The sequence below is a fragment of the Erigeron canadensis genome, chromosome 7, assembly GCF_010389155.1.
Source record: "Erigeron canadensis isolate Cc75 chromosome 7, C_canadensis_v1, whole genome shotgun sequence".
NCBI classification, from domain to species: domain Eukaryota; kingdom Viridiplantae; phylum Streptophyta; class Magnoliopsida; order Asterales; family Asteraceae; genus Erigeron; species Erigeron canadensis.
This window is the reverse complement of record NC_057767.1, coordinates 28,436,257-28,463,511: the sequence shown is the minus strand read 5'-3', so window position 1 is coordinate 28,463,511 and position 27,255 is coordinate 28,436,257. Positions and strand designations below refer to the sequence as shown.

General features: G+C 29.6%; 1 protein-coding gene across 1 annotated transcript; it reads left to right on the top strand.

Annotated features, from left to right (window-relative positions):
- Positions 1 to 10,678: 10,678 nt before the first annotated feature.
- Positions 10,679 to 15,600, top strand: LOC122609557. The gene is made up of 4 exons (XM_043782587.1): positions 10,679 to 10,792; positions 12,634 to 12,705; positions 12,771 to 14,554; positions 15,132 to 15,600. Exons 3-4 carry the CDS (start codon positions 12,773 to 12,775, stop codon positions 15,375 to 15,377), a joined length of 2,028 nt encoding a protein of 675 aa, XP_043638522.1. The 5' UTR covers positions 10,679 to 10,792; positions 12,634 to 12,705; positions 12,771 to 12,772; the 3' UTR covers positions 15,378 to 15,600.
- Positions 15,601 to 27,255: the final 11,655 nt, after the last annotated feature.

The window sequence follows — 27,255 nt, the reverse complement described above, 5'->3', positions numbered from 1 at the left end:
AAAACAAACATATAACCTCGATTTAATCATATACCTTCATATATTCATAATTCGATCATAACAGCACATTCACGTTTAACAACAAATATGCATCCACATAACAACATGTTCACATTTAACAAGTACACTTTCCATTTTAACTAATTCACCAAATGGACCTAGGTTTTCGGTATGCCTTTTAGGTATTGGCAGGGTTTGTATACAGGTGATACCATCGGCTTTTCCTCCACCCGACTAACACCCATTAAGCATACCGAAAACCTACCAATCTCTAATCATATAAACACATCAAATATCATATACCACATCGAAATATCATTTTAGAATAGGCTACAACGATCTTATACGTTCAACCACATCCACATCGTTATCAATCACGTTACATGTCTACCTATGACATGTTCTAATACAAAAATGTATGCACATAAAATTTACATAAGCTAAATCTATGACATAATACATAAGCTCAAAATAATAATAAAGCAACTGTTAAATAAATAAAAGAATATAAATAGGTTAAAATCATTTCACAAACCAGGATGTTTATTATGCGTTTATTATGATTAACTTTATAGATTTTAAAGAACAAAATCTTCTAATTTGAACATTATATCAAATGTTAGACATAGTTTGAACATCTACATCATTATATAGTTTATAAAAAAAAAAACCATCATTATATAGTTCAAAAGAAAAAGATAAATGTATCTTTTATTACTTTACTAACGATAATATATACGAGTATAATACATTATAACTTAAAAATATTTTTTTAATTAACATGCAATGTTAAAAAAACCTCCTCAATAATGACCGTATATACATTTGTGAGAATATAACATTGTTCGTCATGAAACGAAGTCTGTCTTCTTTCAATAGATGAAAAAAAAAATGTGTAAACCAGCTGCATTGCATTTTTAGAAAAATAATAATAATTAATTGGGGAAATGAACTTTCAAATATTTGAAGGCCACTACAATCATCTTTTGTCAACATAATACGACACTTAATTTTGTAAACAGTTATAAAAAGAAAATCATGTTGGAATCCACGAAATGACATTTTCTTGTCATTTCCACCTTTTGAAATGTAAGACATTTGTTCTATAGTTAATTTGCTACATTTTGTGTGAGAAGTTTATACGGTGTGAAGTACAAAAATATTATTGCTAGTCCAAGTAAAGGAAAAATGAAGAAAATTTGTTAAAAATAAAGTTGAAATTTGAAAATGGCAACATCCCATCTCATTGTTACTTTGTTAGTTTCGTAGTTTGTCACATACGTCTACATTTTCAAATTAACCATTATAAAGAACATGTTTGAGTATTAAAAAGTTCACCACACATTATATCTGAATCAGTTTTTTATAAACCGTCACTTTGTATAAACTCATATCTCCAATCATATATACCCTCCAAGTTTATAACTAGGCCTCACTAACAATTAATCTTTTCATATATCCTCCTTAGTTTTTACTTAGTTTTAATAGATTTGATAGTAGCTAGTGAGGTTCACACTTTTAATCTCTCCTTGATTTATACATATGAATTTGGTATCTATATATAGACCTTCCATAAACTTGATAAAACAATTGAGAGGTTTATGAACAACTTAACTACACATGGGCATGTAGATCTCCTATGCACATAAAATGGAGATGCATTGACAAGTGATACAGGTGATTGATTACGTTTACAACAAGTCTCTAACATCTTAGGCTATATGTGTGACCAACACAATTTCTAATGTAACCCATTTACAGCCATACTTTTATTTATAAAAAAGAAAGTTTTTATTTTGTTTTGTATGGTTTAAAGAATACAATATTTTCCTCATAAAAAAAAATATATTTAACCGCAGTTTGGATCACTGACGGACCACTAAAGTATTATGGTGTCACTAGGATACCACTCAATCATATTTTTACTAGGCAATAATGTCAATACACCAATTCGGGGAGGAACTCAATATATATATATATATATATATATATGAAAACCCCCTCAATAATGCCAAGAAAAATGCTAGCACAACAAATCAAGAGTTAAAGCTCATATTCAAGGTTTAGCAAACTCTAAGGATGAAAATTTATGCATTTCATTCATGTTAAAAGTTTTTTGCTTAAGTGGCAATGAATCAGTTTCAAGTTTTCAACTTATTAGTTCGGTAGATTTATTGTGTCAATGAGATGGAGATGATGATGTTCTTCTCAGTTTAATTTCATTGAGCTTCTTGATTCTTACGAGTATTTTGTTAGTATAGATTTATTTAGTATTTAGTATATGTGGAGATATATGCAATTCCCATTTTATTAACATTTAGTATATTCTAATTCAATTTTTTATTTCTGATATAAAAGCCAATGAACTGGACAAAAGATCCATGAATTTAAGAAAACACTAGGCAATTATTTTAAGTTTTGGAAACATTAATTAAAATACATAAACAATTTGCCGTCACTATGGAGAGCAAATTTGTTCTTTTGACCAAATGGAAACTAAAAGGCCAAAATGTCACAAAAACAACAAAAGAGGACCCCAATTTTAGGGGTGTGGGTTTCGATATGTGATAAAAATAAATATACTTTTTCAAAAAATTTAACTAAAAAAAGAAGAAAAGGAAAAAAATGAAGCATGTTAGTGTTACTGCAACTTTATGTATACTCCCTTCGTCTAAAAAGGTGGTATTTTTTTATTTTTTTTTTGAATTTTTCTTTTTTAATATTTACATTAAATTTTTTTGTTATATTATATATATATATATATATATTTGATATTTGATAAAAGTTTTATGCTATCACAATTGTTTTTTATTTATATAATAGATATGTTCAATTTGGTTAACTAGATATTTTATTACCCTAACTTACTACGAGTATAACTTAATATTATACATTGAACTTGATCAACAACGCGGACATATATTTTAGTCCGCAAAGTTTCAGATACAAACATGATAGAGTAACTAATAAACATTAATTTGAGATTTTTACCATCCATACTAAACAACTAATGATTACTTTCAAAACAAATAACGTCAATCTCAACAAATACAACAAGCATTAATGCAACTATATGACATAATATCTCAAAATATACAATAAAAATAATAATATGGCTAAAAAAAATCTCAAAACAATTATACAAAGACTTTGTCTATGTTCAAAAGGGAGTTAAATCAATCATTTATATAATGTAATATAATGCAGGTAAATATGGACTTAAATTTTAAAAAATCACATAGTAAGATACTAGTGATCAATTACAAAATAAAATCCAGAGATACAAAAATTTACACATACTAGATTTATCTTGGGACTTTTAACTTTTAACTTTTAACTTTAAAGGTACCAAGACTATGGAACTGTTTGGCAAGGACTTTTTAGGGGCTTTTAAGAGCTTAAAAGCCCTTAGCTTTTAAAAATAAACTCATTTGAAAATTATAGTTCTGTTTGACAATATATAAGAAATCAAAAGCTCCAGCCCCGAAAAACTCCTAAAAGCCCCAAAAGGTCTTTAAAATAAAAGCTTGTAGGAAGAAAGTTGAAAAAAAAAGCCCTAACCCCTAGCCTCAACGTCAAGCTCCAGCCCCAAGCCCTTAACTACAGCTCCAACTCCAAGTTTTTGTATCAAACATACCCTATAATTTTTTTAAAAATTATTGAGTTATTTATTAAGGGCTGCTCATTTGCTTACGAAAATGGTTTATATAGGCACAATGAAATTTAATTTATATGACTTTTATGCCTATAATATATTTTACTTAATTATACTCTCATTACTAAAAGGGATTACAGTTATGTTTCTAGCAGTATATATGTAGGTGCTTCCAAAGCAAAAATTTTAAAACAATATTATATTTTCAATCCTAGATATACACATATAATTTTTCATTTGCCTTTAGAAGCACCTAAGTTATATGAGACTATACGTATATTGATTATTCCCTTTACTATAATTTACACAAACCTCCCTTTCACTTATTAAGTGTTTTTTTATTACAATTGTATATACGAAATATTACTGTATATTACTCAGCGGTAGGAATGAATATACGACCCGAAAACTCGAGACCCAGTTCAGGCCCGTCTAAACCCGCCCCGCCTGATAGGGTAATGTCGTAATGAGCTGGGTTACGGTTGATTTAATGTAAATGTATGAAAATTATATGGTAAAAATATGAAAACCTAAACATTTGATTTGGTAAAATTACAAATAAAAAAGAGGAAAGGAAAAGTGATATGGAATGCTTAAAAACGTGTACTATTAGAATTTAGAAGTTATATTTGAGAATTTGTATTATAAAAATCGTTTTAGTATATACCAGATTATTAACCCGCGTAATACGCTAGCGAACATATATAACTAATAACATGCTATTCTTTCATAATATCAAGTATTGATACATTTTGGGAAAAAAAATATTGAAAATGACGTTGTTATCATTATTTTAAAAATTATTGTATCCACCATCTACAATTAATTATGTATTATTCATTAAAATATCTTAACATGTTAACGATATAACACAAACTGCATAACAAATAATTGTTATGTGATATCACAAATTCAGTAATAACGTTTTTATTTTTTTTATTTGCCACAAAGCTAAATGTATGTTTTATATTAGTTTAGTTACATAAATTTATATTTTGATAAGAAACGTGTGAATTGATTATGAAAAGTCTGACATACGTTATCTTAATTGTATGTGTAATTAGTTACAGTGGTTAACCTTTAAAAAAAAGCACTATAATTATGAAAGTCTATAAAAAATTTAATATCAAAATAAATTAGTATTATTTTAACTGAAAGTTCATTATTGGAGGCCATATATATTAGCTTGGCCTAAATTAATATTATTTGTTTGTTAAATCTTTACATAATCTTTTATATAAATAAAAACATTGTGATTACATCATTATTAATAATTATTATTATTAAAGAAAATCCTACTTTACATGTTTAGACATTTACTTATTAATCATTATTTTTTAATTAATTTATGAGATTATATTTAATCAAACTTTGATTTTTCATTCCTCCATTAGAAAGTATTTTTTCTTTTAAAGATTTTAAATACTAATAATTATTCATATACTTATATTTAAGAAAATAATTAATCCTCCTAACTAAATAACCTAAAGATCATTCTAAGCATAAGATGAAGACAAGTGGCAAAATCACAAGACAAAATTAAGAAAAAGATATAACATTAAAAATCATTCTAATCATAATAGGATATTTTTAAAGGATCAATCATTTTCATTTATTTACAGTCGGATTAAATGACATATACAAACATTTTTTGGTATATCAAAATAATTTTTTTTTTATTTGCCCGCATGGGTTACTAATCTAGTGACAACATAATAAAACTTATTTATTTAGTGTAATAGTAAAACTTTTTAAAAAAGAACATAATATCTCCATTACTATACAAAATCACTGATCAGATTACTAAATTTAAATTACAATATATATATAAGGATAAGTTATCTATTCAAAAGACAAGGACAAATATGTGCAAGCATTTCTCATCTCTCTCTCTCTCTTTCTTACTTTTTTATTTTTTATAAATATATTTTTAATATCCATTAAAAACATTAAACAAAATTTTTATGTTTTTTCTATTGGATACTTATTGAAAATGGACCAATATACTACGGATATAGTACGGGTGTTGCCCTTAGCCGAACAGGCGTAGGCTATTAAAGGGAGTTTCAACCTTATTGGGAGTAGCAATCAATATTATATACAAAAAGGTTGGAAGCTAAACTTATTTAAAAATGGTTTGGATTTGATAAATGACGATCCAAATATGGTCGTAGTGGTGGTATACGGTACTCCTCCACTATGGTGGTGGTGGCGGGGAAGAAGGCCGTGAGTGGTGGTGATTACAGAGGTGGTACAACGATGGTGCTAGTGGTGGTGGGGTGGGGGGGGGGGGTATTTTCACTTCCTCCTAAATTATCTTTTCCGTTTATGTAAATATATGTGTTATTTTCGTGTCCTCTCAAATTATCTTCTTCGTTTATGTAAATATATGTGTATATGTGTTTTTCTATTGGAGTGCCTAACAAACAAAAAGTAACATATCTAATAACTTATATAGTATCTATCATTCTCAAGACCATCTACCATTGAAATATTTCAAAAATAGTTATATTTTTTCCTTGCGTCAAAACAATGACAAACTTTGACACATAACATAAAAGTGATAAAGAACAATTATAGGTTAAAATTTTATAAAACTCCATAATTCTAAATAGCAATTTAATTATTCACTTATTGAGTGTGGAGAAAATAATCTTTAGTATTATTCATAATCCATAAAAATAATTACCGAACAATATAAATGATAAAGATAGGAAGAAATGATAAATTTGGGTTATCTCTTATATAAATAAAACAAGATTGTTTCTTGAAATTTTTTACTTATGTGGCATGCCAGCATTTTTTCCTAAACTATTTTTAAAAATATATGATGTCATAATAGATTTTCTTTTCTTTCAAAAACTATTTTTTATATTAGGCAATATGTCATTCTTTTTTCGTATTATTTTTTTAACCTTAATTGTTTATAATTAACAAGGTTTTTTACCCGCACGATGTGCGGTTGTTGATTTAAATTTTCTAAACTTTTTGATATTAATATTTTTTTTTCAAAGTGAGTTTCGATTCAAACATGTTGGAGGCATATATAACCAGATTTTTTTGGACCTCCAACCCTTAGCTCATGAAAAATATCTTTGAGATGAGAACCTCAATTTTCAAACCTGAGACCTTAGGTAACTCACCTTAGGGGCCCACATAGTGAATTTAAAAAATATCTCTAGTTAATCAAATTTGTATAGTTAGCATATATTGTTATGTAATATTTTGTTTAATTTTCTAAGGATACATGAAATAAAAAATAAAATATTAATTGTGTAATTAACATTTAGTGATATAGAATATTTTTTAAGAATATGTTACGTTACAAAATTCTCAAAGTTTATAAACAACCTAATTTATAAAAGTCAACTATTAGTTGACAATAAACTTATAAATCAATATGGTATGTAGTTTCGATCGGATTTCAATAGACACGGTAAAAAGCCAAAATAAAGATATAAATCAACATGGTTGTTTTCGATCGCTTCATCTTTTGACTGACATAGTGAAAAGCCAAAGACATGTCGAGCTGCAAATGAAGAGATGGCAATGAAGCATTATTTAGTCTTGGATATTAGATGACAATGCTTAAATAGTTAATTATATATGTTATTTGATTTAAAAAAAATTATTTAATGAACTTCATATTTAAAGTTTTTTTAATCTAATTAAATATCTAACACATAGATTAAAACCTTTAATAACAAATAATATGAATAAATTAGATATTATATTTCATGCACTATTGATAGATATAAATTTAAGTTAAGTTAAGGTGTAATGAAAGTTTTGATTTTGGACGGAGGAGACTAAAAGAGAAAACGAAAGATATATATATTTATGTTTAGGGTTAGTATGGAATTGTATTGTTTATCTTTTTCAATATAATTAAGTCATAAAATTTTGATCCATATCTATAAGTTTTCATATCGATTGTAAGATTTACATATTTGGTTAATTTTGATATTAGATTTATATTGGATTTTATATTATTATTTTAAAAATATATTGTGGGAAAAAAATGTGGAAATGCCATGCAGGAAAAATCCTACGTGTCAATGTTTAAAAATTGTTTTGAGTTAAGGTGGATGCCTTTAAAATGTCAGAATAACTACTGTTTTATAATGTGTATAGATATGAAAAATAATATCTAACTCTTTAATTTTAGTTTCATATCTACCATTGATTTATGATAGTTACTTTTTAATTTTTCATCACCCTAATCGGTTTTATGTATTAATGGTCATCTTTACAAGTATGTTATTATCTCCGTATCAAATTATAATGTATTGAAAACAAATTATATACATATTTCTATATATTTTTTTGTTTTAAAATTTTAATTAAGCGTCCCGGGTTGAACCCGAGTTGATTAGCTAGTAATATATAAAAATGATAAGTAAAATTTATGTTTAACTTTTTATATCATGCTTATGTTGAAAAAATAACTGGTGTTTAAATTTTCTTTCAATTAATGACATTGTCATATTATAATAATTTACCTTTAAAAATGTTTATAATTACTGATTTGTTACATCTAATATTCTAGCAGCTTGTTGTATTCATGTGCAAAGGTAAAATCTAATGTATTTAGGTGGTCATAGTAATGTCTCTCGTCATTTACTATATATTTAGTACTCGTAATAGTTAATAATTATAATAATATATGATTAATTAGTAAATCTAAAAATGGAAGTTGATGTCATAAAAACCATCTAAAGGTAACAATTAAAAGTGGCTAGTCATTCAATGGTTATAACTTTTTTAAAAATTTATTTAAGACCTTCTTTTATAATTATTGAAAGATGGAAGATTAGGTGATATCCGTATGCGGCATCAAAATGAAATTGAACAATCGATTTTATTTTAAAGGTTAAGAATGATCTAATTTACATTTAAAGTTAGATTTTTTTGAAAGATCTTTATCCAAAATTTTATCATCCTATTAATTAGTAAAAGTAAATTATATTATGTTCCTAGAAAAATCAATATTCTATTAATTAATAACTATACTATGTATAGAATAAAAAGAGAGTTTTTTTCCCAAATTAGTATAATGGATAAACTTATTTATCAAATTAGTATAGTTTTAAAAATATTTACTAAAATAGTATAATTTTCATATCTAATATTTCAAACAAACAAGAACAAAAAAAATGGCAACAGAAAAAGCATTTCTTGGATCAATAGATAAAGAAATAACAAACACAAGATTTATAATTTATGATCAAAATGCTAATCAATTGGATCTCATCAACTTGAGTTCATTCATATTTGCCACAAACATGATATGTCAAAAATCATCAATCTTAGAAATCTTTTCTTAATGTTTAGTTGGACAGGGCATTTACCCCAACTTTGGCTGTACGGAGTATATGATAAGATAAAAAAAATTAAAAAAAAAAAAAAAAAAAAAAAAAAAAAAAAAAAAAGATATTTATGATAAAGATTAGATTTTTTATGGTTGATTGTGTTATTCTTTTACAAAATGTTTTCATCTTAATGATGTTTGAAGTAATTCTGGAAAGAGACTCATGTTAATGTATAAATCCATTTCAATGTTATTGTAGGATTTGTAGCAGTTTTTAAAGAAAAGAATAACCAGTGTAAAAACATTTACTTTTTAGTGCTTATTGTGGTAAATTTGAAAAAGGTTCATGCCCCATTTTTTTAAAAGTTAGCTGGGATAAAACTTCAAAAAGATCATGTCTATGTAAAACCATGTTACCTTCTCATGTTTATTGATGTAACTTTCAGAAAAGATTCAACCCAATATAAGATCTGATGCAATGAAAAGAAAAGGAAGTTTAGCAATCGACAGGTTCTAAAAAATATATTAATTTGGTAAATATTTTTAAAACTATACTAATTTGATAAATAAAATTTTCTATTACACTAGTTTGAAAATAAAACTCATAAAAAGGTTAGTAAATATGCAATTTTATGAAATGGAAAGATTGTTTGGCAAACAATATATCGTTAATTTAAAGAAATTAAATTAAACACCATAATTTTCATGTTTATACATAGTGAAAAACAAGTCTACACCTATTTAATGAATATGTATCAAATATGAATACACAAAATAACAAGTCTACACCTATTTAATGAATATGTATCAAATATGAATACATAAAATAAAAAACATGATCTTTTTTAATTTTGATGTATCAATGTGTCATTAAACAGTTAAATAATAATAATTAATTATACACTATGACTTTTAATATATTAGATTAATGCTGGCATAACAGGTCACACGAAATCTGTTAAGACACGAACCTGTTAAGGTTAAACACGAACTGCTAACTAATCATGTCATTTTTTTCAAACACGACACGAAAATTAACAGGTGCACCTGTTAAGACCTGTTAAGGAACCCGTTAACATTAATATTATAGAATTTTTGACTAATATTGAAAAAAAAACCTTAAGGATACAAAAATTCTTACAAATTCAACTATTATATAGCGACAATAATCCTTACATTACAAAAGTTCATAAACATCTTACCTTATAAAAATCATATATCAAATCATAATATTAATTCTTGGTATTTTATATATATGTATAATCTTAACATGTCCTAACAGGTCCGGATCTATTAAGACAAGAATCTTAACAGGTCTTAACAGGTACGGACCTGTTAAGACACGAAACCTGTTAAGAACAGGTTGTTTCGTGTCGTGTTAACAAGTTTTGTGTCAAAATTGTCAGCCTTATATTGGATGTATTAGATTGATCAAGTGACATCGAAACAGAATTTTAGTATATCGGATTAAAAATGATCTTAGGTTATCATTCTCCGACTTTTAAACCTTCGTACAAACTCTCTTTTAACTCTAAACCCAAACTTTTAAACAAAGATTTGATTTAGAGAGAAGTCTTGAGGCTCAAATCCACATGTACTGTCATATGCCCCCACCTGCAGGCTTCATCATTATGTAAAAATAAAAAAAAAACAATATACATATACATTTTTATATCTATATTTGCCCCCACCACCACCTTATTATGTCATCACCACCCGCGAATACCTCCCCTCTTTCTCTTTCTCTCACTCAAAGTCACACCCAATTCAATTCATTCTCTTTCAATTTCTGGGCAACAAAGAAGAACACCATTTCTATCATAAAGGTCCAATCTTTTTTCTTTTATTTATTTATTTACAAAGTTTTTACTTAAATTACTTTGCTTTATGTTACAATCTTTATTAGTTTATTTTCTTTATTAGTTTATATATATATACCCACCGACATAATTTCTAATTTTTGACAAACCCATTAAATTTTATGCATTTATTTGATGAAAGAAATGACCTTTTGTTAATATTTAATTTTTAATTAATTTTTTTGTTTATGTGTGTGTGGCATTCTTGAAGTTATTGGTTTTGCTATGAAAAAACTAAATAAATAAATAAATAAATGAAAGATTAGATAAAGAGATTATTTATTATTTAGTGTTATTTAGTTTAAATAGTGGAAATAAGTAGAAGTGGTCGACTTTTTAAAATATATATATATATATATATATTACACCGTTTTTGTGTTTAATTAATGAAGACATCTAATCCAAAAGTATATACTTTTGAATATGAATATGGCAAGATAGAGTATATTTTTTTGTTGTATAGTTGAGTGACATTATTAGAAATTTGTAAATGTTTATTGCATTCAAAGTAAGCAGAAAATCTTGATACTTAAAAATAAGCCTTTTTTGGTTCTAAAATAAGCCAAAATGCAGTGATATCCCAAATACTAAAAAATACATTTTTTTAGCTTTCAAGATATGCAATTTGATGTTTAGAGGTCAAAATATCCAGCTCAATCTGTAAAAAACAAAAAACACCCCGTTACAGAAGTTCAAGCAATAAGCACTTATTTTTACGTAATCCGAAACGCCCTTTAATCCCTTTAGTCAGTAAGAATAAGAATTATATCAAAATCAATACTACCCAATTCCATGATTAGTTAGTAAGAAATACCAGTTATAAAAGGGGTGTAGTGTAATACACTAATACTGTAATTCTGTCAATGATTTATTACTTTGAAAACAGGGTAGGCAAAAAAGATAAGTATCATTTAAACACAATATACTAAAAGAATGATAATAATGAGACAATGTGGCTTAATGACCTTTTTCACTTTTTCCACTTTAATTTCTATTATTTTTCTTCAAATGTCATAATCAGTGTTGCTATTATTCATTATCTTGGTGAGGGAATATTGTTTATAGATTTCTTGTGATACTTAACCATTCTATTACCTTTTTTTTGCAACTAGTATTAATGATTTATAAGGACCACACAGTTCTTCTTTCAGCTTCTCCTTGTCATTTTCAATATGTTACAAGTTGTCTATATTCACCAGGCATACAAGTTTGTGATTCAAGAACACCTAATGGCTGATGGGCTAGTTTGGTGAACCTACCTTAGTTGTACACTTGTAAAGTTGTAGTACTAAATTTGTATATAACAAGAAACCAATAATTGTACAGTCAAAAATGTGTTTTAACATTAATGTTTGGATATTAACATCTAAATTTTGTCACTTTTCTGATTTTGAAAAGTTTTTTAAATTGATGGTTTGTTTTTGGAATATTGTTAGGAGCCATTGTGATGATATTTGTACACATCCATTCTATCAAATATTCTCGAGTGTCTATTTTGTATTTCTTTAATTTTCTCATTTACAGAAAGGCTTAGTTGGCACTTTGTAGGAACATTCTCTTACGAACTTAACCATGACCAAGGCATATGGATTTTCTGGCAAGAAGCTATATGATTAGCTTTATAATCTAGGAGATTGCTAATAGATAACAGATGACATGCTTGATTTGATTGTGGTTGTCGAATATTGAATATAGGCATCTTTGGAGATAGTTTAACCCTCAAAGTACGATTGTTTGAAGTTTTGGAGGAAATGTATATATTCTATCAGTGTTTTTGATCTAATTGTTTGATGATTTGCAATTTACAGTGCATATCACGGTGCTCATGCTCATTGTATAATTTGGAGGTCATAGATTGGCTTAAACATGAAATCAACGAGGTAGGAGCAAATTTGAAGCATAAAACTGCTATCTTCTTTATCCTGATGTTGTAAAAATCTACTAGATATGGCATCATCATCATCATCTTCAAACCACAGCCGAAAACCAAGTGTTGGAAGCAAACAAGCAGAGAAGGAAGAGATTGTTAGATATATGTCGAATTTGCCAAGTTATTTAGAAAGGGGAAAGCCGGTTCAAGATAGAGCTTTGAGTTTTGGTGTAATGGATTGGGGGCGTTTAGAACAATGGCAATATTATCATCAAAAACTGGGTGCTGGCAAAAACGACATATTTTCCCCATCTACTAGCAATTCGTCATTATTATCTTCTACTGATTTATCATCTCACCGTTCTAGCAGAGGTCAAAAATCATCTCATGACCCTATAAAATCTCATCATGTTACTCTACAGTCTCATTTAAACATATCTCCTAAAGATATCTCCAGTAAAGATTCACCGGTTAATCTCTCTAGCCAGAAGAAAACTACCACGCGGTCAAGACATAAGTCAAAATTTGTTAAAGAGAATGATACTTGTCCTCAAGGTTCTCGTGAATCTAAATCATCTGATGATACAAAAAGTATTGAGTCAGCAACGTTATCATCTTCTTCAAAGGGGAAGATGAAAATCGAAGACGAGTTGATAAATAAACATGGGAATTTTCAAGATCCGTCATATGGAATCTATGATGGTACACTCTTCGAAAGGCACAAAGCTCTACTCCTCAATGATGAAAAGCGTGAAGACTTTCATTCAGATCTGAAAAACGACATACCAGTATCGTTTCTATCTGAATATAAAGTTGTCAGCAGAAAAAACTCAAAGAATGTTGCAAATCTTGAAAGAATTTCTAACACTCCATGTCAAATTGAGACCCCGGAAGAGAAAGAGCTTAATATATCTTCAACGAATTCAGACTTCAAAAAAGGTGGCATTACAGCTAGCAAACACCGCTTTAGTTTTAGCACGAGTTCAAAGTCTGTGTCTCATAACTCTACTAAAAAAGCAATTGAATCGCCTCTGGTTTCTCAAAACTCAACAAAGTATGATTCTTCTGTCTCACAAAGGACTAACTTGAGCCCTCTAAAGAGGTTATTGGACCCACTCTTCTCATCAAAGGCAACTTACCTTGAGACGTCCCGTGAAGATTCAAAAATCAAAGCAAAAGTGAAGATGGACTTAGGAAGTTGCAAGGAAGTCAGAGTTGATAATTCATGTCAAAACAAGTCATCAACAAAGCAAGCTCTTTTTCAAATGGCTGTTAGAAATGGCCGTCCTTTGTTTACATTTGCAGTAGATAACAACAATGACATACTTGCAGCCACAGTAAGATCATTGAGTGGGAAAGATGACACCAACAGCTGGCTTTATACATTTTTCACCATCCAGGAAGTGAGGAAAAAGAAGGGTGGTTGGTTGTCTCATGGCCGAAAAGGTGATAATCATGGGTATCTACCTAATGTAGTAGCCCAAATGACGGTTTCAAATAGATCAAGTTCTAACTCTACAAGTAGGGAGTTTGTCTTGTCTTCTATGGACCCGGGTCAAACGGACCCTGAAATCGTGGATGCTGAGCTGGAAAATGAGCTGGCAGCCATTGTTGTCCAGTTTCTTAGGAAGGGGGAGGAGGAAGAGAATCAAGATTGTTTTAGTACGACTGTTATTCTTCCTGGTGGTCATAGTGTACCAAGAAAAGGAGAACCTTCACCACTAATTGAACGTTGGAGATCTGGCGGGGTTTGTGACTGTGGTGGTTGGGATGTTGGCTGCAGATTAAGAATCCTTGCTAACAAGGCGGAATTTGATAGAAGATCAAGATCACCTGAAAATTTTGAGCTTTTCTTTCAGGTATGTTTTATGCCTGATCTATCTATTGTGTCCATCACTCCATCCCATCAAGCTCTTTGTCCTTTTCTTGTGTTTGTTGTTTATTTAACCAATTACAGGCTAAAAGCTTATTACTGTTTTCAATAATATGATTTAGTTCACAACGTGTTGACTTTCAATGTTTGTGGGAATTAGAGGTGGCAAGTGGGAATGTGGACATGTTGGGTTTGGGTATGGGTCAAAATAGTTAAGTTTTGTCCTGGTCGAACCGGGTCCAAATTAACTTTTTTAGAGTAAATATTTTGGGTCTCAAATTTGTATTATTTCATAATAATCTAGTACTCTAATATATTGAATTAGGAGGTTTATAAATTAGAAATATGCTTTGCACAACTTTCGACCTGTTGAACCCATATATGACCTCCTTCCTTATTAGCAAACTTTTATTTCTTCCTGTTTGACCCTTTGGAGACAAACCATAACCCGAATTAGCCCATATATAAGTTAATGAGTTGAAGTTTTCGCCTTTAAGGCTTTATATGCTAATATGTAGATTCCTATTACTTCCTCTGATTTCCTTTTCTACTTTTGACCACAGGGAGATGTCGTAAACGAGAGACCCTTCTTTAGTCTTTCTCCATTGAAGGACGAAATATACTCGGTTGAATACAATACATCGCTAACGCTATTACATGCATTCTCGATCTGTATATCAGTCATTGAATGCAGACAATCGTCTCAGCATACAGAACTGAGAACGTACGTTGCCAAAGTAGTAGATGGTGATGAGTCTCCAGTGGCATACGTTTCACTTCCACCTGTTTCCCCTGTTGGAAGGGTTTAGGATTCATCGTAAACCTCATTCTGATGAATGATGATCTAGTTAAAATATAGAAAGGTATTTTCAATAGGTATGATATTAAAGCCTTAGAAGATGCTGTATCTAGTTGTGTATCACTTAAATGAATATCATGTGATCTAATGATGTGTTTGTATCATTTAGATATATATCATTATATAATTGTTAATGGAAATAAATGAGAAATGTATATTACAGTTTCATCTAATCTGTTTTCTTCCAGTTTTAAGCTGGTTTTCGGTAGTTGAGGCTTGTTCCTGTACTGGGTTCCACTGGTTTTGGGTAGTTGAGGCTTATATGCATGAAATGATTGAGATTAGAGATTATAGATCAAAGCGAGTATACTTCCGGTCTCAGACCAGAGCTTTATACTACGAAGCTATACAGCACTTGATCGCTTATTCGGGCAATTTCGACATCGACTCTTCCCCAGAAGTTATCTTTTAAGAGAATAATGGTAAAAGATGTCTTTTTTTCCTTTTTATTTTTACTTTTTACTTTTTTGTGTACCCGTTATCAGTCTCTAACATCCTTAACCTGAAAGATGGTAAATCGTAAAACAGGGAGCTTTAACCTTGCTTTTATGTTGCATAGTTTTTGAGGTCAGTAATAAAATGTGGTGGTTCTTGACACTCAACAAAAAATTTAACTAGTTGTTTCTTAAAACGAAAGCAAGTACCCGCGCGTTGTGGCGGTAAAATGATGAGGGTGATAGGTCATATAGTGTGATAGGTCATAAGAAGTGATATGTCATAGAGTGTCATAGTCAAATGCCTTAGCCGTACAAGCTCCGTCCTTGGATTTAAAAATTCGTTGAAAGTATATCGAATGACATCTCTAATGAAAGAGCATGAAATTTTAAGAACACCCATATAATTTTTATAATTTATCGATGTACGGTTATTGAGATAAAAGATTTTGAAAGAATTAAAGAAATAAATTGATTTATGGAGGAGAGAGAAAGTTGTATGCATTGATGTATGGTATATCATTCATTATTGTTGAAATTAAATGTTCCGAAAGTTGAAAAATGAATTTGCTTTATAACATAAGTATAGATTATTTCAAAGGTAACTGAAAAAATAAATGTTTAAAGGACTTGCATGGATTTCTTCAAAAAGTAAATCGTGGGCCTAGTGAAGTTTGGGCTTAAAGTGATAAGCTCTAAGTGTGTTATTTTAGGATTGGAATTAAATAGACTTAATTATTAAGAACTTGATGTATTAAGTTAAATTTTATGTTTTTTCTTTGTACTTAACTAGAGGAAGTATCTGCACATTGTGGCGGTGAGATGGTGGGGTGATAGGTCATAGGAAGTGACAGATCATAGAGTGTGATAGGTCATAGGGTGTGATAGTCAAATGTCATAGCCGTACGAGTTCTACCCTTAGATTTAAAAATCCGTCGAAAGTATATCGAATGACATCTCTAATGAAAAAACATGAAATTTTAAGAACACCCATATAATTATTATGATTTATCGATGTACGGTTTCTGAGATAAAAGATTTTGAATGAATTGGAGGAATAAACGATTTATAGATGAGAGAAAAAAAAAATATTGGTTGATATTTAAGGAGAGAGAAATGGTAGTATATTTATTTTAGGTAAATATAAAATATATATATATATATATATATATAAGGGACATTTTGGGTAAGTAAATGTTGAAACTTAAATTTAGACATGGGTTTTTTGCTTTAAAATATAGTATAGATAAACAAAAAACCCGTCAATTACTTATTTTTTACTTAATATATTCAGCCATTATTTATACATTCAGCCACTTAATAAATTCAGCACTTAATGATTAAAAAAAAACGAACCCGAAGTTCGGGCTTAAGATCTCCACAAACTTTATCTTCTTAGTTTTGCCAAATTATTGTATTGAGTAGAGCAAATTATATAATAGCAAAAGATTACAAGCAATTTTGCTAAAACAAAAAGATTATAAGCAATTTTGGTACACTTAGAGACTTGACCTATTCGACTCATTTTATTTGTAGGTATCAAATTTTCCACTATCGATGTCAATTGGTTTAAAGTGGCGTATCCAGTATCAAACATCATTGGGTTCACAATATATTTACATTTTTCTCTTTTGAGCCTAGTGTATTTGAAAAAAAATTCATTTTTATGACACAATTCATATGATGTAACTTGTTTATGTGGTTTACATGCATCATTGGGTTAGTCAGCTTTAAGTTACAATATTTACATAAGACTATTCAGTTTAAGCGATATCTTGATAAAACACCTATGACCTTGAGTGTCATCTTGTCACCAGTCATTGTTCATCCCATAAAGATGACTTCAGACAAATATCTGGCCATTGTGGAGTACTGCAGGGTAGGTTCGCAACCGTGAATCCTCCGAAACCATATGTGTTGCAGGTGTGCATAGTGATTGATCCAAGATCAATTGATACAATTCAAGCTATATGAAAACCATTTATATTGTTAACTAAAAAGTTCTGATGCCGCCCGTTGAGCGGAGTCGGTGTTTGAAGCATGTTGTAGTACTTACCAGGAAGTTTTTAGATGTAAGAAAGTTGGTTAATGGTGGAAATATGTGTCTAATTGCAAAAAAGGATTTATGAAAACAAAACAATAGTTAAAAAACAAATAAATCAAAAAGGTTTGAAAAAAATGTAATGAATTTGTAAAGTAAAAAATGTCAGAAAGCAAAAAAAAAGAAAATTCAAGAAAATGAAATAAATTAATACACCAAATCATCAAATGTAAAAGGTCAAGGTTATATATATAAAATTTAAAGGGTTGAAAATGTAATATTTAAAAAGATTGGAAAAAATTTAGAGAGTGGTGGTAGGGGACTCAAACCCACGCCCTTTACATAAAAGGTGGAGCCCAAGTGCAGCTGAACTAAATTAGTTTTTGTTTATTATTGCATTTACCAAATATATATATCTAATGTTTGTTGTCAGAGAAAACCGAAAAAGCTTGTTCATTAGCCTCGACGTTAATGATATTCTAATATATACACTTATTAAGAGAATGGGAACCAGGTGACTATGACAACTTGGGCCAATCTATTCGAGTCATCATATTGCCAGTGGCCGGATTTTGAGTTTGGTGTTACCAAACCATTTTCATAATACTACTATCAAGCTTATTTAAAAGCATGAGATTTTAAGTTGATATTTTATGGGTTTGTCAATTACTTTAAAAGTTAATAAATACATAGAAATAGTACTAGAAATCTCAAATTTTATAAATATTGTGAGGTTACCATGACTATCATTGACCACCATATAGCTTCGCCACTATTATGTGTACATATTGCATGAAAATATATTTGAGTCCCTCTGAAAAGTTCACGTTGCTTAATTCTTACGTCTAAAATAAAATAAAAAACAAAATGATAGTAATCTGATTGGATCCACACGTTAGCACATCAAATAAATTTCAGTTACTATGCCAATTATTTCTTGGTAATGGTAATTACTTTATTGTATCTCCTTTTCCTTATATCTTTGTCACATGGAATATGCTATATAACATTTTGTAACTTGTAGCTGATATTATAACTATAAAATGATATATAACTCAAGATATGAAATTACTTAAGTGGGTATTTAGATAATTTAAATTTTCATATTCCCAAGTTAATTTATATAACTTATTAAAAGTTAATATGTGTTAAATAAAGCTTGTAAACTTGCTATTTCAAATATATAAACTCAAACAAACTCTTGTAAGCTACATGTCATACATACCCGACATTTATATATTTAATTAATTACTTATTATTATCCTTTTGGTTGTAAAAGAAAAGATTAAGAATTAAGACTAAAGATTAAAGATGATCAGAAAATGAACTGTAGAATTATTATATTCACTAGCTAGTAGGTCATAGGATATAAGTTTTTTCCAGATTATATGCATGAGATGATTATTATTTTATTTGGGCTTTTTAGAATTAAAAATTATAGGTTGGATCACTGTATTCAAATTCATAATCAATAAATAATTTATTGGTATTTTAAAAGCAACTCGTAATCTAAAAGCAATCTTTGAAGTAGTCATCAAGGACAAAAGAGAGATATGTACAATCGTCCATTAGTTTTGTGTCACATACCTAGTCAATTTATATACAAACAAGAACATAAACCAATATTTGTTATTCACGAAAAGCATTTTGGGTTCAAGTTGTTTTTTATTCAATTATACACACCAAAAAAAGAACATATGTTCCAAATTCCTCAACTTGTAAAAGACATGTAATTGTGTAACCAAAATAACATTAGATATTTCTTAAAAACCTGCCAGAACCACATACACGTTTGACGTTTTTGTGTGTGGATTGGATAGCTTGTTCAAGGGACAAATTAAACTACTCTATAAATAAATAGGGGTAAGTTCGCTTACCTCACGTAGTGCAACTTTTATTTCAAAATGAGTTTTAGTAAATTAGACTATCTCTATTTCTATACTCCTTCGTAATAAGAATTTTATTAATGACAATAACTAATTTGGTGCATTAAAATTTATAGTTAGAAAATTTAGGGGCGATTTTTAATAAATAATGTACAAGTTTTTAAACATTTAATATGGTATTTGTGACAGCCTTAAGTCATTATCATTTTCCTTATAACAATTATTCCACCTCTAATTTTTGAAAAGTATTACACAATAATTACATGTAAAAGTATGAAGTTCCCCTTTATAAACACCCTTTACAGAAAGTATAACTAGATATTAACAAATAATTTGTCCTTAATGAATTAATTCACAACTTTAAACCTTTAACTTGATAATTTACACTCTAAGTTCTTATCTTCATTTTCACTATCACCTTTATATCTATTTATGCCAGTCAACACCAATAGTCTATGTAATCACCACCCCTCACCGAAACAACTAGATTGACGCCATTGCCGCCGCATACCACGAGTACCATGCTTATATTCTTTTCCTTTTATACGTACTACACGGAGTAGCCCATTCCTTCACCATTTTTTCGTCAGGAACGCCCCACCTCGGCCCCGGGGGGAGTTCCGCTCCCTTAAAAAGCTAGCCCAGTTTGATTTCGAACGCGTCCCGGCTTTTGTTTATTTGTGAGATCTTGACAGTTAATGCATTGGTTTTAGTTTTTTTTTAAATTACCCTATATATATATATATAACAACACTACCTATATACATCTTCTTCTCTTATATCTATTACATAAAATCCCCTTATAGTATTCACCGTATGGATTTGGATGAATCATCTGAATATTCTAATAGGTCGACCAATTACGAAGATCGTGTTGAGCGTGTGATTCTGAGATTCGTTGAACTAGTTTGACGGCGTGCTGCTGAGCAACCAGCACCAACGATTCATCGAGTGGTATCAGTTGATCACAATCGTATTGAATCATACGAGCGTTTGATTCATGACTACTTTGCAGATGAACCGAGATGCAACGCGAGACATTTCAGAAGACGGTTTCATATGACAAAGTCTTTATTTCAACGGATTGTCAGTGATTTGAAGGCTAGGTACACATATTTTCAGACCAGATATGACCGTGCTGAGAGAAGAGGTATCGCCGGGATACAAAGGTGTATATCTGTAATTTGTCAACTGGCATACGACTTGAATAGTGATTTTCTTGACGAGTATTTGTAGATGTCTGAGCGAATATCGAGGGAAGCATGCCTACAATTTTGTATTGGAATTTATATATTTACAATACTTATATATAGTTAAATATTAAAGTACATATATATATATATACACACTTATGTATAGTTAAATATTTAAAGTATGTATATATACTTAACATTTTATCATATATAGCTATACGGGAAACTTACGGAGCAACATACCTACGGAGACGAACTCTAACTGATTGGCAGTCTATATACGATGTCCATGAACAAGTTCATGGTTTTCCCGGTATGATTGGTAGTATTTATGCATTGGTCGTGGGAGATGTGTCCAACGGCATGGGGAGGTACTCACACAAGCAGGCATGTAAGTAGACCGTTGTTGATACTCCAAGCTGTTACTACCTACGATCGATGGATTTGGAATGCGTACTTTGGAAATTGCGGGTCGCACAACGATATCAATGTGTTCGAATCATTGCCGATTCTTGAAGAAATTGTAAATGGATTGGCACCCACAGATAAATGTTTAATTATAAATGTTTAATCATAAATATATAATTATACAATCTCAAATTTTAAATGCAACACCATTTTAGGCAAACGGAAACTATTACGATAAGGGCTACTATTTGGGCGATGACATCTATACGAAATATGCAACATTTGTCAAGACTTTTTCTGACCCGATTGATGAAAAGAGAAAGCATTTTAAGAAAAATCAAGAGGCGGCACGGAAGGGTATTAAGCGGGTTTTCGGTGTGCTTAAAAAACGATGGAAGGTTCTTAAACATCCGACACTATATTGGGCAAAGAAGTTAACTAGGATGTTTGTTATGCTTGTATCATTTTACATAGCATGATTCTGGAGAACGAAGACAAAGCCGTATGCCAAGACTACAATGACCAAGAATCGAGTATACATTCCGAATTATTGGAGGTAACAAACTCCAATGGAAGCTCGAAGCCAAATTCTACGTGCCGTAAAAAATCATGAAACCCACAATATGCTAACGGCGGATTTGGTTGACCATTTATGGTCGACCACGTCACATGACTTTGAGCCTCCAGCCGATCCGCTCGCAGTTGTCAGGCAATTTGTTAGCACAGATGAAAATGAATAATTTTATTTACCTTTTTTGAAAGGTGTGGATCATTTGTTCGTAATAGGGGATCTAACTTACGTTGTCTTAACTGGGTCCGTGCTAGCCCCCTCACTCTCAATACCTAGTAAGAAGACAAACCCCCAACTAAACAGCCCGAAGTACACTAATTTTCTTTACCTATTATGAATGTTTTTTTAGTGTGGTGTGTCTTTTATTGAATAAAATGTATTATGTTTTATTTTGTTTATATATATAATCATAATAATAAATATAATAATTTAAAAAGGAAAAAGGAATGTTCCTCTGAATAATTGGATACCACAAGTCAACATTTGATAAGTTTGAGAATTTTTCATGATGCTCCATTCCTCATAGTCTTAATGATAAGCCTTTTTCATTAATTTGTTTATCATTTTTTAATTTAACCTATCTTTAACTTTCCGGATCACCATAATTTTTGGTTTGAAAACTTCTTTTGAAATTACCTGAAAGACATTTATGTTAAATGTTAATCTTTTGGTCTATATTGGATAACGCGACATGTGTAAATGTAGTGACATGGAGTTCATTTACTTAAGTTATGTATTTTAATCGTCATTACAATACAATGTTAATAACGAATATATCAACCACAAATGTTGCGTTCATATCCGGATTAATGGGTGGTAATTTCATATAACTTACTAGATTAACACTACACAATTAACAAATATAACAAAATGAGTCGATGTGTTGAATCGTAACTCAACACACGTTAATTACGACACTAGTAACATATTAAAACACTAAATTAAACCCATGTGTTGCATGAGATTAATTTTTGATGTAAAATTTTATAAAAATAAATAATATATCTTTCAAATTTAAAGTATAAGACTCCAATATTGTTATAACAATATATTCAGATGTAAATATATTTATTAAAGATAGTTATATCACAAATTAATATATTTTAATACTAATCAATGGACTTGTTTTTTAATAACAAATAAAATTAAGGAATACACAATATAAATTATAATTTAAAATGAACCGTCAAGTTTAATTATATTTACTAGATTTTAGACTCGTGTCCAACACTGGACACAAGACTTACGATATTATTAATATTAGACATTATTATATGTAACTCATAAAAGCTTAGAAGTTTAAAGTTAAAGATATAAGTAGATACTAAGTGTTCAATTCAAATGCCAAAAATGTTAAGCTGATAGAAGGAAAATAAATGTAATAAAAGAACATTGGAAGCACATACCGTGCTTCATCATTTGAAAGACTTCTTTATAGACGAAATTTGTTATAGTATTTTTTGTCTTCTCATCTTTGTCATATATTAACACCTTAAAGCCCTTCTCAACTTAACTCGAGATACACCAATATACAATTGTTCATGTGTGAAACCAGGCTTTGTAGATGGAAACCAACTTTAATAACATTGTAATATATATGATATAACATATTATTGAATATATATTAGTTAATATTTTAATTGGATAACTATTAGCTATTATTTTATCGCATATATATTAGCTATTATTATTTATTTATTGTATTAAAATTATTGGGTAAAAAAAATAAATTTGTGATGAAAAACAAAAAAAAGTGTAAATTTGTTATTATTTTATTGGATAAATATTAGCCATTATTGTATCGGATATATATTATCTATTATTATTACTTATTTATTATATAGAAGTTATTGGGTAAAAAGTGTAAATTTGTGATGGAAAACAAAAAAGAGTAAATTAAAGTCAAAATTGAAAACAAAATTCAACATTAAGAAATCGAGAGCTGTGATTGGTCGATAAGTTATTAGAGCAACTATGTTTTAGTATAATAAAAAAAGATATAAGATCTTCCGTATATTATATTTATATTTTATTTGAAATTATGTTTACATGAAATCTTCATATATCGATTTTGAATCAAGGATATATCTATCTTTGTATTTTATACTTATATCACTTTTTTAAATGTATAATCTTCATCTAGATTTTGCTTTTATCTCGTATCCAACAACTTAAGAAACAATCTCGATTAGGAACAAAATTTAAATATTAAATATTTACTAATTTAATCTATTAATGATGCACATAATAAAAAAATACCAAATATTTAGGAAAATTACAACTAAGAAAATATCATATTTGTCATTTAAATAATAGTGCCACATAGAAATTTTTATATCCTTTCTTAGTTATATAGAGAGAATATTCATGAAATTTGAGGGTTTGAACTTGCTCAATAGGTCAACGCTTATTGACCCGTTTATGACTTTAATACATTTTTTTTTTGAACATTCGATGTGTTATTAATAATCAAGATACTAGCAAGGTGCTAGTTGAAGTACAAATAAGTCCGGGTTACATCAAAAAATAGAGACAGAGTTAAAAATTAAAATTAGACCACTTTGACATTCAATTCGGATTCATTTAACATGATAAAATCTATCTATCCTATTTATATAATGTTGTGTTTATTTAGTTACATCGGTGTTTGATTATGGTGGCTATATATTTGATTAGGACTCATGAACTATTTGGAATTTGGAATGTGTTTACACTTGCATATATTTAATGGATCATTAGTTAAAAAAAATCTTTTGTTGAAAGTTATATAGAGAATAATCTAAAATATTTTTAATAATTAAATTACGTTATCAATTTTTAAGTTATTTTTTTACAATATTTGCATTAACTTCTTTCAATCAATTACTATTACATCAATCATCTACATCACTTGACGCCGTCTTTACCACCAACAGACGCCCCACCACCACATCATCCCCGCCATAACTACTGTCGCATTGCGCGAGTACCATCATATAGGTTGTTTATATGCGTATGCTAGCTTTTACCGGTATTTATCCATACATGCATAGACTGATAGACGATATTTAAATAACATTAATTATGGTAGTTAGAATTTTATATGCTAAGTGTAGATCTATATTTAGTATATTAACAAACTTTTTTCTTTTAGTATATATAAACAATGTTTGTTAAGAAAAATGAAGAGTGCAAACAGGCCTTATAACGATAAATCCACACAATATTCTCTTAAAGTTAAAAGTATACCTGAAATTCTGAAAATGCAAATTTTATTTTAATTGGTGAGTCAAGAATCACCAACAAAATAACACGTTGTGGTATTCATTTGCGTATCAAACAAGATTTTACACCACTGATTAATGGTAGTGACACCAAACGGCGCCGAAGCAAGAACCATGTGATGGTCAATGATTGTCATTTCTACCACATTATTATCATTTTCTTCACTCGTGACCCACCATTCAAATTTACTTAGTGTTGGTAACCCATCTCCCACTTCCTTTTTACCATTTACTTTTAACCAATCATATCATGTCATTTCAACTTCACCATTCATCCAAATTTTGTTGGTATCCGACCACTCACTTCACCACTCACTACTATTTAATAAAAAGTAAACTTAAAAACAAAAAGAAAGTCAAATCTTATGTAGTGATTGGAAGAAAATGGATTATGGAGTGCGTAGTCTGACCACTCATTTTGACGCCACCACTCGTGGTGAGGAGTTGCCGGCAGTGTTCCAACGTGGTGCCACGCCCACCACTCGTCTATAATCCATCCAATGTCAGCCCTAAAAATAATTTTGGATGATAAAAAACGAAAATGTTTCTATGTATAATTGTATAATATATATAGATGGGTAAAGCTCATATTCGTTTTATGTATGCTATTTTTTAATTTAGCAAGTTAAAAAATATTAGGAGTCAGATGAAAATAATTAGTCTAACTACGGTACAAAAAGTTAATGGTTCAATTTTGAGGGGGTTAGCAATGTGTTGTTTGAAGGCACCAGTTCTTTCAAACCGCACGATAACACCATCACCGACCCACATGGGTTAGCATGGCCGGAGGATTACTAGTTTGAAACCCATGTTAACTAGCATATAATCGGAACGTCGTTGCTCACACATATATGTGTAACTAACTATGTTAAAATGTCTATGTTATATAAAAATTTTGTAAAATATTTATGTCATGTAATGAATTTTCAAATTCCGATTATTAGATGTACCTGACTAATAAAAAACTTACACGTGACACCTTATATGGTTGCCACATCTACTCGGGTACATCCAATAACCAGAATTTGAAAGTTCATTACATTACATAGACATTTTACGAGATTTTTACATAACATAGATAGTTGCATCCATAAGTAATAATCCCTAAAAAATATATCATTTGTCTAAGATAGTTCAAGTCCAAGGCTTCATTGAAACAAGTTTTACGAAGTATAAAATGGTGGCTCAATAGTATTATGGAACTAAGCGATCGCTTTATGCTCCAAAAAATTTTAGGGTTTTAATATTTGTACACTAGACTTAATATTTGGACTTTAGGTTAAATACCGTTGTATAATTTGAATTGAAGTAACACCTTTATTGGTTTTGCAGCATCAATTGCGTCTTTTTATTATTAGTTGTTCAATAACATAAGTCAAACTATCTTTTTTTGTTTATTTTAAATTTATATGCTAATGAACTAAGCCCCTAAAGTTAGTTCTCGTTTAAGGCCTCAAAAACTTTAAGCCGACACTGGAAGCATGTATTAAGCATATAGCTTTTAATATTGAGTAAATTACACTTTCGTCCCTGAAGTTAGCACGTTTTTCACCTTTGATCCCTAAAGTGAAAAAATTACAATTTTGACCTTAAACTTAGCCAATTTTTTCAATCGTGGTCCTTTGGCTAGACGGAGTTAAATTTTAGCCGTTAACGTTACACCAGGGGGACTAAAAGTGAAAAACCCTCCATAAGACATTACCTTTAAACCCTCCATAAGACATTATCCATTCTTATCATACACTACCTATGCTAACCGACCTGTAGGACCTTGTTTCTATACAACCTTATATACAACCTTTTTCCTATACTACGCTATCATATCATATTCTACATTCACACATGGGTTTCAAAATTGAACAAAGTTAACCTAAGTCATTGTAAGTTCGAATGAACTTATTAATGAGATGGGCTTTATTCATGGACCTGTTTAATGCAGAAGATAAAGTGAAGAATGAGAGATAACTGAAACCGAAGACGGACAATTATGGGCTATTTTTCAGAGTTTTCGCAGATAAAAGGGAGGGATAAA

Coding starts and splice junctions, on each gene's coding strand:
- LOC122609557 (XM_043782587.1), top strand. CDS start 12,773: ATGGCATCATCATCATCATCTTCAAACCACAGCCGAAAACCAAGTGTT. Junction 14,555..15,131: donor ATTTTGAGCTTTTCTTTCAG/GTATGTTTTATG, acceptor TTTTGACCACAG/GGAGATGTCGTAAACGAGAG.